This window comes from Heloderma suspectum, chromosome 4 (genome assembly GCF_057233095.1).
Source record: "Heloderma suspectum isolate Gila_16-S chromosome 4, 16-S_ref, whole genome shotgun sequence".
NCBI lineage: Eukaryota > Metazoa > Chordata > Lepidosauria > Squamata > Helodermatidae > Heloderma > Heloderma suspectum.
Genome location: NC_139461.1, coordinates 145916524 through 145929777, shown reverse-complemented (window position 1 = coordinate 145929777; position 13254 = coordinate 145916524). Strand labels below are relative to the sequence as shown.

Genomic DNA, 13254 nt, shown 5'->3' with positions numbered 1-13254 from the left:
GTCTACATTGCCGAAATGTTAGAGCAACAACAAAGTGTTTTGCGAGCCCTGATTTTTTTTTAAAAGAAAAAGAAAATACTCGGGGTGTGTGCTGTTTTGCGTTTGAGACTCACTTAAATCCTACCACAGTCAGGACTGCAGGAATAAGATGGAATTTGCGTCTGCCTCCGTCATCGCTTGCCACTCTCTGGGGGGCTGCAGGGCTGTTTGGCTCCCAGATACAGCCCTCGGGCCGCCACAGGCCACCTCCACCCCTTTCTCCAGCACTATTCAACAGCAGGCCCCCAGACACCCACCCCCGCCCCTCTGCAGCCATTTCCGTGGGCCCTACCATGCTCAGGTGGGGGTGTCCCTCCACGGGGACACTGACGGTTCGACGCAGAAGCTTGGTTCGGCCAGGATCCCTCTGGCGTTCTCGGAGTAGCAGCAGGTGAATCTTGGAGGGGGGAAAAAGGCACAATGTGTGTGGGGGGGGTAGCACTGAGGGAAAGGACCTGGCCCACACCGCCCCCTTTCCCACTCTCATCACCCTCATGCACTGGTAGCGTTTGGGCATCCCCCTGCAACATGTGTGTGTGTGAGAGAGAGGGAGAGGCGGCCGGCAGCCAGGGCAGACATGCCACAAAGCAAAGGAGGGGAAATTCCTGCCTGGCCCCTGGCAGGGCCAGGAAAACCAGCAAGATCAGCCTGGCCCAACTGGGGCCCTCCAGACGTGTGGGACTGCAACCCCGGTGCAACGGCCATCCTCTCTGGGGATGATGGGAGTGGCAGTCCCACCCATCTGGAGCGCCCCAGGTCAGGCAAGGCTGAACTGGATGCCTGGGGCCAATGCAAAGTCAGGCCAAGAGGCCTGCTCAAGAGAAAGCTTCTTCAGCCTTTTGATGCCAAGAAGCAGAAGGGAGAATCCTTTCCTGGCTAGCAAGAGGTCGCTCTCTGGGAAGCGGGGAGGGCAGATACGGGGGGGGGGGGTGTCTCCGAGGGGTGGCAGCCATGTCAGTCTCTTGCAGCAAAAACAATGAAGAGTCCTGTAGCGCCTTAAAGTTCAACCAGTGCTCATTCCCTGCGACCAGATCCTTTTCTTAACTGGAGGTGCTGGGACTGAACCTGGGATCTCAGCCTGCAATGTGAAGCAGGGTGCCTCCTGCGCACGCCCCCAGCGTGCAAAGGAATATCCTCCCCACTGGCCAGCTTTTAAGGGTGGTGCTCGGACTAGAGTGGAATGAGGACTTCTTCTGTGCAGGCCAGACCTCACCTCAAATACTGTGTCCTGTCCTGGACTCCGCACTTGAGGAAGGATTCAGAAAAACTGGAATGCGTTTGGAGAAGGGCAACTAAGATGATGGTGGGGGAGGGACGACACCAGAAACTAAGTGCTATGAGGAAATATGGACGGAACTGGGTGTGTTCAGTATTGAGAAAACAAGACCGAGGGTTTGACAGCCCAAGCACCGAAAGGCTTGTCACGCAGTTTCGGCTGGACCTCCGGAAAAGCATCCGAATGGTCACAGCAGCCAAACAAGGGAGCCCACTGCCTGGAGCAGTGGTGGCACTCTATTGCTGGAGGCCTTCAGCCAGAGCCTGGATGGCCACCTGCCAGGGAGGCTTGAATTGGGGTTCCTGCACGGGGGGGGGGTCTCAATAGTCCCTTCCAGCTCTGTGACGATCCCACGTACATGCACGCATGGACACCACAAATGGCACCGCCTCCTCCTCCTCGACCCAATTCCCTAGGGAGGTGGTGGGCTCTCCCACACTGGAGGCATTCAAGATGAGGCTGGACAGCCATCTGTCGGGGATGCTCTGCCTCTGACTTGGATTCCTGCACTGAGCAGGGGGTTGGACTCGATGGCCTTGTAGGCCCCTTCCAATCCTGCTATTGTATGATTTTCTCATAGGAGAGATGCTCCAGCCCCTTGATCATTTTGGTTGCCCTTTTCTGCACTTTTTTTAAGCTCTACAGTATCCTTTTTTAGGTGTGGCGACCAAAACCACACAAGTGTGGCCGCACCATAGATTTGTATAAAGGCAGTATCGCATTGGCAGTATTATTCTCAATTCCTTTTCTATTTATGCATGCCTAACATGGAGTTTGCCTTTTTTACAGCAACTGCACACTGGGTTGACATTTTCATCGAGCTGTCCACCACAACCCCAATATCTCTTTCTTGGTCAGTCACCAGTAGCTCAGAACCCATCAGGTTATACTTGAAGTTGGGATTTTTTGCCCCAATGTGCATCACTTTACACTTGCATACACTGAACTACATTTGCCTTTGGGCTGCCTTTTCCCCCAGTTTGGAGAGATCCTTTTAGAGCTCCTCACAATCCATTTTGGCTTTAACCACCCTAAATAGTTTGGTGTCATCAGCAAACGTAGCTACCTCACTGCTTTAAATCCAAGCACTCAAACTCTTCCATTTGGCTCGGAGGCTTCTAGCATTTGCATAGAGACACCTACAGATGGTGTCCCTCCCCAGATGTCTCTGGCATGTGCATCTTTTGCTATGGCACTTAGGCCTCTTTGATTGCCTATCATGTTCTACCATATACTCATGGCCTCTTTCCTCCCCTTCTACATTTGGGCAATCAAAAACATTTTCATCTTTATCCCCTTGGGATGATTTAACCCAAACCGGATGCTTCCCCACTCCTGTCGGCTTTCCCCCAGGGTTTAGTTAAAAGCTGCTCTGCCACACTTATTATGTTTAGCGCCAGCAGTCTGGTTCCATTTTGATTCAAGTAGAGTTCGTCCCTCTTGTACAGGCCAAGCTTGTCCCAAAATGTTCCCCAGTGCCTAACAAATCTGAACCCCTCCTCCCTACACCACCATCTCATCCATGCATTGAGACTCCTCAGCTTTGCCGGTCTAGCTGGCCTTGCACATGGAACAGGTAGCATTTCAGAGAAAGCCACCTTGGTAGTCCTGGATTTCAACCTCCTACCTAGCAGCCTAAATTTGGCTTCCAGGATCTCACAACTACATTTCCCACATCGTAGGTACCAACACGGACCACGACCACTGACTCCTTCCCGGCACCATCTACTAGGCTATATCGATGGTGCGTGATATCACACCAGGCAAGCAATTCACTGTGCAGTCTACATGCCCACCAACAAACCCAGCTGTCTATGTATCTAATAATCAAATCTCCCACTACCACAAGCCCCCCTTCCCCCAGAGGCACTGCCTCAGTGCAAGAGGATATTTGCTCGTCTTCTGAGGAAGGGTTCTTTTCTATGGGATAATTTCCTTCTCCCTCAGAATGATGCCCTCCTTTCCCAAGACCCGCATTCTCCATTACTGCAGAGAAGCTGCCACCCATGGAATGGGATACCGCTATTAGGTCTGACCTCTGCCTCTCTTAGCTTCTCTGGGTCAGCAACCTTGGCTTCAAGGGAATGAACATGTTCCCTGAGAGCGAGGAGCTTATTACATTGAGCACACACCCTCAACCTCTGTCCAGCAGGCAGATAGTCATACACGTGGTACTCAATGCAATACAGTGGACACCCCTGTTGGCTTTTTACCTTCATAACTAGTTTTTTTATTTGGGTGTGTTTTACCTGGAAAACTTACTATGAGAAAGTGGGGGATTTAGCTATCATAATTTATTTACAGTTGCTTACTGTGATTGGAGAGGGAAGAGTTTACTGTCCTGGCTTCCTCGCCCTATTGCTAAACTTGCACAGGTGCTTAACTCACTTGTTTGCTGATGCTTTGTCACTTGTGCTGAGATGCTTCATCATTGGGGCACCTCTCACTCAGAGAGCTGGCCATTTTATCCAGTGCCCACAAAGGACACAAATTTCTAAATGAACAAGGGGAATTTATAATATTCCAGGGCAGAAGCCAGGGCATTCTACAGAGGCATAAAGCCTTCAAATATTGCACTGAGCAACTGCAGGAGGCAAGCATTAGCTACAGATAGGGATATCCTCATTATCATGAGGCTTGATGACACTACAACAATAAATAAACAAAAATTGCTTTGCAAACAAGGCAACAAACAAGGCAACCTACAATCCTGAAAACAAGCAAAGAGAAACGATTCCCCAAAAGCAATGTCAATGCAATAATACACAAGTTTTATTAACTGCTTATGCTTATAATTTTCATTATATCATAATACAGTACATGGCAAGGGGTGTGACAGAGAGCCATGCATTGTGGACTGGGATGCAGCCATTTCACCTCATGGAAAAAGCTTGCTCTACAGAGCCAGTCTGATTCTGACTGTGATTGCCTGAACTGAGGTATCACACATAGTTGGTTTGTTATTAAGTTGTTGGGAGATACATTTGGGGGGAGTTTATTTAGACACTTTCAGCAGTGTGCTGCTGTAGCTAGAAATATATATATCTATGCCATCTGAAAGGGTTTAAGCATTAGAAATTCATAAAAGATCCAGAATAGTGGTAATAAAAGCTATGGCTGTGTTTCCACCAGCAATATACTCCAACCTGCCTGCGCCGTGGGGTCTCTGTGGTTCCATGACGTCGTGGCCATTCAGCCCCAGTGTTGCATTTTATTGCTGAAAAACCGCTTCTTCTGAGACTGCTTATAGTCCGACTTTTCCTGCTTATGGCAGCTCCATTACTGACCTGTTTCCACAATCGCACTGGGTTCGCTGTCTTAGCCTGCCCATGGGGCGTGTAGCCCGGCCTTTGTGGGTGTGCTGCTCTGACCTCAGTGACCTTTCCCTCCCTGTTTTCCGGAAGTTTCGTTGCCATTTTGGAGTAGGATGCCGAGGGACCAACTTTTAAAAAAGCACTAGAACACAGCCCATGACCCCAGTCAAGGGGTGTTTTCTCCCATTGTGCTGAATGAGGCTTGCCCTCTCAATGACCACAGAAATGACAGAGAAACCCCTCAACTGACAGGGCACCTATCAAAGCCCTCAGTTCTTGAAATGCAATTAAGCGCGATCTCGAGGCTCCAGTCCATTGCTTTAGGACCTAACTCCTTCACAGCTTCCAAATAGAGATCCTGTGCATTAAAATGGGGACTGGTTAGTCTCTTTCCCCCAACTAACCCATTAGTGTCTCCTCAGAAGTAACTCCCATTGTTGTGGATGAGGCTGAGATTCCCCCTCAATTGAAATGGCACACATTAATGCCCAACTGCTTACATGCATTTAAGCGACCAAGCGAGGCTCCAATGAATCGCCTTAAGAAAGTACTTTGCAGATTCATTATAGCTATCCTGCGGGTTACAATGGGGGCTGGATTCTGTTTACTACTCTCTTTCCCACAACAAACCCATTAGTGTCTCCTCAGAAATAACTCCCATTGTGCAGAATGAAGCTTGCCTTTGAATGCCTACATAGGAACTTACAGAGAGTCCCCCTTACTTGAAATGGCACACTTTTAAATCCAATTCCTTAAATGCGATTAAGAGGATCTCGAGGCTTCGGTCCATTGCCTTAGGACCTAACTCCTTCACAGCTTCCAAATAGAGATCCTGTGTGTTAAAATGGGGGCTGGTTTCGGTCTCTTTCCCACAAAAAACCCATTACTGTCTTGTCAGAAGTAACTCCCATTGTGGTCAGTGGGTTAAAATGGGGGCTAGTTTTCCTCTTTGTGTGTCCCCCCCCCCTTTCCTAGCACAAGCATATGTGTGTCTACTTGGAGGTAACTCCCATTGTGCTCAATGAGGGTTACTCCTGAAATGCAGGTGCATCTGGACTTTCAGGGGAAGGAGAAAGCGGGGTGGGGGGGGAGCCTCTCTTCACAGCAAAGCTGATTCCTTTTAAAAAAATCCCGTATTTCTCTATTTGCTTCTCCTTCCGTTGTCCTGGAAACACGGCCTTCCAGGACATTGGAAGTAGGGATGTCAGAGAATTCTGCCACAGATCTCGGGGAGGCCGAATGCCAGTGCATTCGGCCCCCCGAAATCGGTGGCGGAACGGTCTTCCCCCCCGCCCCCCCCCAGGATGAGACTTACCTGGGGCAGATCTTCCTGGCGGCGGCAGTGGCTCCGGCGGCAGTGCGGCGGCGGCGGCGGCCTGTCTTCCGACTGGCTGCCACCGCCACCATTTCCAGTTAAAAAAAAAAAAGACGTGATATGCTATGTAAAGATTTACATAGCCTATCACGGCTAGGATTTAAAAAAAAAAGTGATAGGCTACGTAAATGTTTTTTTTTTAAAAAATGGCCGTGGCCGCCGCCATTTGCGTACGCGCGGTTTTGTTTTTGTTTTAAGTCAGATGTGATAGGCTACGTAAACATTTACGTAGCCTATCACGGCTGACTGCAGGGACGCAAACGGCGGCGGCTAAGGCCGCCGCCATTTGAGTCCCTGCTAGCCAGCGGTCGGACGTCCAGCTGCTGTTGGAGCCGGCCGGCGGCTCCGCAGAATCCCTGGGGAGCACAGCCGGCCGGCGAGGATTCCGGGGGGAGGGACGGAGTGCCTCCCCCCCACCATCAACATAATCCGCGAAAGGTAAATGACTTTCATACATCCCTAATTGGAAGAAACCATCAATTGCAGCATGGAAACTCAACTTGTGGGGCTTTGCTTTGATAGGCAAGCTAAGCAGATCCAACTACAGCTAAAGACTTAAACAGTTAAAAAACATGATCTACAATTTAGCCTCAATTATTTTTCTCATATTAATGAGATTGCAGCCTGGGCTAAGGGAGAGATTCCTACAGTCTGCGTGCTGCTACAGAAAAGGTCCTTTCACTTGTTCTCAGCAATGTCACCTCTGTTGATGGGTCTTTCCAGCTGATCTCAAATGGCAGTCAGGATCATATTGGGGGAGACAGTCTTTAAGGTATCCTGGCCCTGAATCGGCACCTTGAATTGCACCTGGCAATGAACTGACAGCCCATGGGGGTGGTAGAGGAGCAAACAACATGCTCCCTAACACTGGATCTCGTGAGCAGCTTTGCGGCAGCATTTTGTGCCTAGGAACCCTACTCACTCCTTGAGCTCCCCAGATGAAAGGCAGATTCTAAATGCAATCAATAAATATTGGGCCAACCTCAGCAAAAGACTCAGCCATGGGTGAGGGTGTTCCTCTTTGCTTTGCCATTTGTCTTGGTTCAGGGTTGGCACAGCTGCTTAAGCGTGAGGTTTCTCAGCTTCTCTGAGTCTTCTATGGCAGGTTTCACTCAGGGACTGCCTAGCTCCCTCATGCAGAAGCCAGAGGGGCTTCTTTGCTTTTAGCAGCCTCAGTGACTCTGTGACAAGTCACTATCTGAATGTATGAAATTGAATTCCCAGCCCACTGCTGAATTCTACCTTGGCTGCAGGTGAGTGCACAGCATTCTGGGAAACACATTCTAAGAGAAAAAGGAAGTTCACAAATTGGCAGAGAGGGCAAGCCATCATACATGAGCACTTCCATTCTCGGAGTATAGAAGGAGAGTGCTCAGTTTCCAAAGAATATTTAAAGGAAAAAAACAAACATCTTGTTTAAAAGTTTACAAAATGGCACAAGAATGGGGGTCAGAGTTCAGTTGGTTGTCAAAGAGATGTCACAACCACTACCCAGTAGCTGAATGTCACACATGCAACCATGTTCCACACAACAACACTCGCTATCATGCTAATGACATGCTTCTGGATACAGGGAAAATGCAGTTTCGCACTCCCAGAAAAGACAACTAGGCAATAATTGCACAGTTGCTGCATAGAAGAAATGTCAGTGGAAATTCCCTTTGAAGGCAAGCTCTTACTCCTTTTTTTAAACCTTCAGCTTACCTATTTTCCTCCTCAGTTATGAGGTTAAGATATGTCCTCTTCTGAGATACTCAGGATCCTCAATATGTTGCCAGACTCCCATGCTATTCCAGAGGGGGCTGCACAAGGAGGGAGCATCAGCAGAAATCATCTCTCCCCTTCCATTAGTGGAAGCCTCAGCTGGATCAAAAGCCCTTCTTTGAATGGAAGGGCGCCGTTGGATGCCACTCAGTATACCGGCTGTAATGGTTTTTTTGCTAATTCAAAGTCTTTGGACAACCAGGGAGGCACGGAAAATGCAGTGTCATCAAAACACAATGCCAGTGCTTCCATTTCAGCTGCAGGGGACTAGCTTTGTGCCATAGCTATCTTTTATCTTGTGTACCTCACAAGCATAGCAGCTGCACACATTCAAGAGACACGTGATGAGGGAAACTAAAAAGGGTTAGACATGCTTGATCAAAATATTCAGAAGAAGTGATGAACACTCCAGTTGCTTTTCTCAGCCAAGTCCTCCAAATAGCAGTACTTGAAAGCAGATGATCTCAGGGTGGGTCTCCATGGGGAGAGTATATCATAGGGTGCCATCGCAGGGAAAGAGCCTTCTTGGTGTTGGTGTCCCAGCTATGGACTACTCTCCACAGGGAAGCTCATCTGGGATCTACGCTGATGTCATTTCAGGACCAGGTAAAGGCTGTTTTCTCTAACTTTTATCTTGCTGCTCTTTTACATTTTGCTTTTAACCTGTTGTTATTTGTACACTTCAGTTGTTTTTATTTGTAAATAGCCCTGGTAAGTTGCTGGAGGGCAGGGTAGAAATCCCAATAATAAATAAAACAATAAACCTCGGGCTCTATAGTCCGCCTTTGGCTCTTTCTGGTGTTTTCACTCGAGCAGCTACTTAGCCTAAGAGGTGGACATTACAAAATAAGCATTTGATGTGTCCTTTCCACCCCTACAGTAACCACAACTCTGTCCTCTGGGCCTGGACATACTAGACAGTGCAATGAAACCGTCAAGTCCTACTGTGTCAACGGTGGAGTGTGCTACTACATTGAAGGCATAAATCAGCTGTCCTGTAGGTAAGTGAACAGGTTTCTTTTCTTCAACACAAAAACATGCATTGGCATCCAACGGGGTAAGTGCTCTGTGCAAGAGGGCCAGGTTGCCCTGGTAGTCCCTTGACAGTGGCAGAGGCTAAGAAGAGGAGCAGGCTCAGCTGGAGGCTGGTTGTGGTGGCAGGGCTTTTGTTTCCATCTTCCTCAGCATCTTATGCATCAGCTTTTTGGACAATCCATGTATGCTGGATACTTGAAAGCGGTGCCTCCCCCCCCACACCTTTTTCTCTTCTGTCTTCCTTATTCTTTTCCAGTTGCAAGGAGTAATGGCTCATCCCTCTTTCCCCCGTAGCCTAGCTTCAGATTTAGAATCACTGCTAACCCTTCCAGGGGGGAAAGCCTGGATATTAATAGTCAGAAGTCTAGTGTCACACCAAAGATGCCACTCGTAAAAAGGATGAGTTGCTTCTGTTTGTATCTCTAGTGGTCTATGATGAAAACTGGGTAATTCTCATGTAAACCTGGGGCTTCCTTGGTTGGATGGGAAGAGTGAAAGTCACAAAATTCAGATGTTTATCTGACAAAGAATTAAAGACAGCTGCCTCTGAATCACCACTTGAGACCCAGCTAAGGCAAGTAGCAACGGCAAACTGGCAGTTTCTTGTGGCTTGAAATTGGGTGCCTCAGGACAGGAAGGCCTGGCATGCTATGGTCCATGGGGTCACGAAGAGTCGGACATGACTTAACGGCTGAACAACATAGAGCTATTACAGGGATGGGTGCATCACATGGTTCATTTCTGTTGGTGAGGGGTCCACACAGCAAAGATCCCTGGTATTCTGAGCAGAAAGTGTATTTACAGAGAGGCCATCAACAAAAAGGGCTACAGAGACTGAGGAGGCTGCAACCCTATGCACACCTTCCTGGGAATAAATCCCACGGAACACAGTGGGATTTACTTCCAATAAACCGGCATAGGATTGCACTTGAACCACCCAGAAAGGCTGACTGATCACATTCCTTTGGCAGGACATTAACCAGGTTGTTGCTGCGCTTGTTGTCCCATCATGGTAGAACAAGGGTGGGTCCTTCATTCACTAGGATTGTCCCCAACCTCTGCCTCCATGCATGTTTGCCATCATGTTTCATCTCTACAGCAGGCAAGACAACTCCACACACATTCTCACCAAGTCAAGGGGGCCTTGCAGTTAGCTCACCCCATGAAGCTGTGCCCATGCTGCTGATGGTGCCAGTTTTAAACACACCAATGAGTCCACTGCTGCTTCTCAGACAGATGAATATGTGGAGCAGCGCCCTCATGGTTTCCAGTCTCAGTAGCATTGGTGCCAACAGTGTAACCTGGAATGAGTCAAACGGTGCCACAGAGCAGGAGGAGGTTTGTGCTTTGTGATATTTACACCATGTGGCCATTTAATTTCTGGATGTGGTGGTAGATCATGAAATCTGATTTCAGGTTTCCTTTACTTCTGAGCATCAGGACAGAAGCCTCCGAGACAGATAGTTATGCAGTACACATTTATGCTGCTGGAGTCCAAAGTTGTTGCAATACAAAACTAGATTGGACTAAGGGACATTTGCATATCTGGAAAAGAAGAACAGACAAGGAAATAGAGTTAGGGTGACCATAAGTCAAGCATCCTCTCATCATGATCTTATGTTGGCCAATGAGGCATTTCTGTATGTAACACTTTAAAGCATTTCAACAAGCAAACTGGTTGTGATGCTGAAAAATTAATGAATAAGTTGTTTACAATTTAAGAAAAATCTATCACAAGCAAAATCAGATTTGATTTGAACACCACTGAGATTATTTTATTTAGTTAGTACATTTATATCCTACCTTTCTTCCCTGGAATTCAAGCCCATTGTGTCCCATCCAGGCATTGACCACACCCAGATCTGCTTATCTTCAGCAAGGTTGTAGCATCACATGCCTTCGGACCATGTCCACATGCTGTAGTATATCACTGCTGTGTGTTCATGGTAATCCAAGAAAATAATAAATCCCTTGTTCAGATAATAAAATGTATAAATTATAGGAGAGTTCACAGTTTTATAAGTTAGATCAATGATGTAGCATTGCCATCCATTTACCATTCACACCAGTAGCTAGTACCTTTCAAATGGGGCATACTAGTTTTATTGATTTTGAATTAAAATGTAGGGAAAATAGAGGGCTACTTAAGGCAACACTTTCACATGGAAAAAGTGTAGGAATTAACATGTTACTCATGTGTAGCTCCACATATGTGAGGATCCTCCATGTGGGTAATGTTCTGCAATGCCACGACCAATTGCATATTGAGCCCATGTAAGTAAGCTGGTCAGATGCTAGTAATATACTTCATCGACCTGGACAAATTACCTTGTGGAAACTCATCATGGTTTCACTATCTTGATAGTCTTTGTTCTAGTGTCTCCTCCTTTCTGCTTTGCTTGTTCCTCATCTTCATATCAGGAGCAAGTGTGCAGCGGTGGATAGAGGGCTGGACTTGAAATTGGGAGGTCTGGATTCCGTTTCCCACTGAGCCACGCAGCTCCTGTGCCTTGGACCTGCCAGTTCTCTCACAATCAAACCGATCTTACGGGGTTGTCATGAGGGTAAAAGAGGGCAGAAAACAGCTTAAACTCATTGAAGGAAGCATGGTGGGGTGCAAATATAATACTTTCCCAATGCATCACATATTTTGAGCATTATATGCAAGCAACAGAAATGAATATAAATGTAAGAAATAATGAAGACCTTTGGATTGACCTGCCTTTTCAAGATCTTCCTTCTGGGATTTGGCAGCCAGGAGACATAGTGACCTTAACCTGTACCTCTTGTCTCACCAGGCTCTTCTGTCAGGCCACACCCCCTTATAGCCATGCCCTCTCACTTGTCTATATCCCCTGCTCTGCCCCTCCTTATTTGCCTTGCCTTTGATGAAAACCAGGGCTTCAAATATGTCACTTGAAGTCAGGAACATGATTTGTATTCCAAGGAAGCATTCTGACAGGTTCCATCTGTCATGAACTTCTGTAGTGCTCATGCCCTTCTCCTCAGCGCTGATCCGTCTGCCCAGCACTCACTGTTCTTCTGCCATGATTCCTTGTGGAACTCTTGTGTCAGCCATCTCATCACTTCATTTAGCTCCCTTCCTGTTAAGCGTTAGGGTGTTTCCCAAGTACTTGGGCAACATCAGAAGTGTTTGGGAGGTCTCAGGTAACATCGGGAGCACTTGGGAATACTGGAAATGCCCAAGAAGGTTTGGATGTGCTCAGCAGGCATCAGGGGGGATTGGGACACCCCATTTGCAGTGCTCCAGCCACTTCCCTCTTCTGAAGCTATTTAAAGTCCCAGTCTGACATTCAGAAAGTTACCCAACGAACATGGGTTTAATTTAGGGAAAATCAATGAGAATTGAGCCACAACCACTGTGAGGGCCCTGTGGGGCCATGGGGGCCAGAGAGAAGGGAGGGAGCCCACCCATGTGTGTTCTGGCCCACCCACTGCTGGCATGTGGCCCCCAGAAGGCTAGCCATGAGCCACCCCTTGGGATGAAAAAGGTTCCCCACTCCTGCTTTAGGATAATAATCCGGAAGTAGTCATCATGGGTTAATGCATCCACAGCTGACAAGAATGTAGGTATTTACTTCTAAAAGGTATGATCTGCCCTTTTGCACACCAGGGAGTCCAGGGTGGTCTCTACAACATTAAAAAACAAATCCATGATAAAAAAAACCCCATACAATTACACATTAAAAGACAAATGAAGAGAGAGGGAGAGAGAATGGTAAGAATTCTTACATATGTAAGAACTGTCTTACATAGCTGTGATCTCTTCCATGTATTCAGTGAATTTCACTTTCATTCGGCCAGCCAGTCATCATTCACTCAGTTTATATCCCTCTCCATCCCAAAGGTGTGGAGCACTTTATGCAGATTTTTAGATGTCACATTAAAAAAGAAAAAGGGGGATCATCCTCCCAAATATAAGAAATGTCTTGTGTGGCCATCACCCCACGGTCTTTCTCCCTCCGGCTAACGAATGGGGCCAGATTGCCCTTCCCCACCTCCGCAGCTCACAGGCCAGTTGGCTGGCTATTGCAGCAGAGCTTTCTGGAAGGGAGGGGGAAACAGACTCCCATCAGCTGTTGGCTGTCAGGCCAGTAGCTAGGGGCGGAAAGAATCTTCCCTCGCTGGTGCTGGGAGGTGACCTACATTTTATGCATGTAGCTGAGATACAAAACCACTTTCAAATTAAACCTTTTATTCTCTCCCACTAAGCCCAGTCTTCCTTCTCTACCACAAGGAAAGCCCCACATCAGTGTTTAATAGTGTGTGAGGGTTTGTCATGAATGCCCGATTAGGTATGGAAGGCCCTTGCATCCCTTTCTCAGTGTTAGGTTGGCGGACTGCAGAGCCCTCTAAGGCTGATACAAATACTCACTGGTTTGGGGATAATTCTCCTCAGAATCAAAAAAGCCTTCTTCTTTCAACAATTT

The 13254-nt window shown here is 47.6% G+C and overlaps 1 protein-coding gene across 1 annotated transcript in view; it reads left to right on the top strand.

Annotated features, from left to right (window-relative positions):
* The window catches only part of NRG2 (neuregulin 2), a 209885-nt gene that overhangs the window by 155280 nt on the left and 41351 nt on the right, over positions 1-13254 (top strand). The window contains exon 4 of the mRNA XM_084850839.1: positions 8649-8769. Within this exon, the coding sequence (XP_084706965.1) occupies positions 8649-8769 (121 nt within the window). The remainder of the gene's footprint in view (positions 1-8648; positions 8770-13254) is intronic.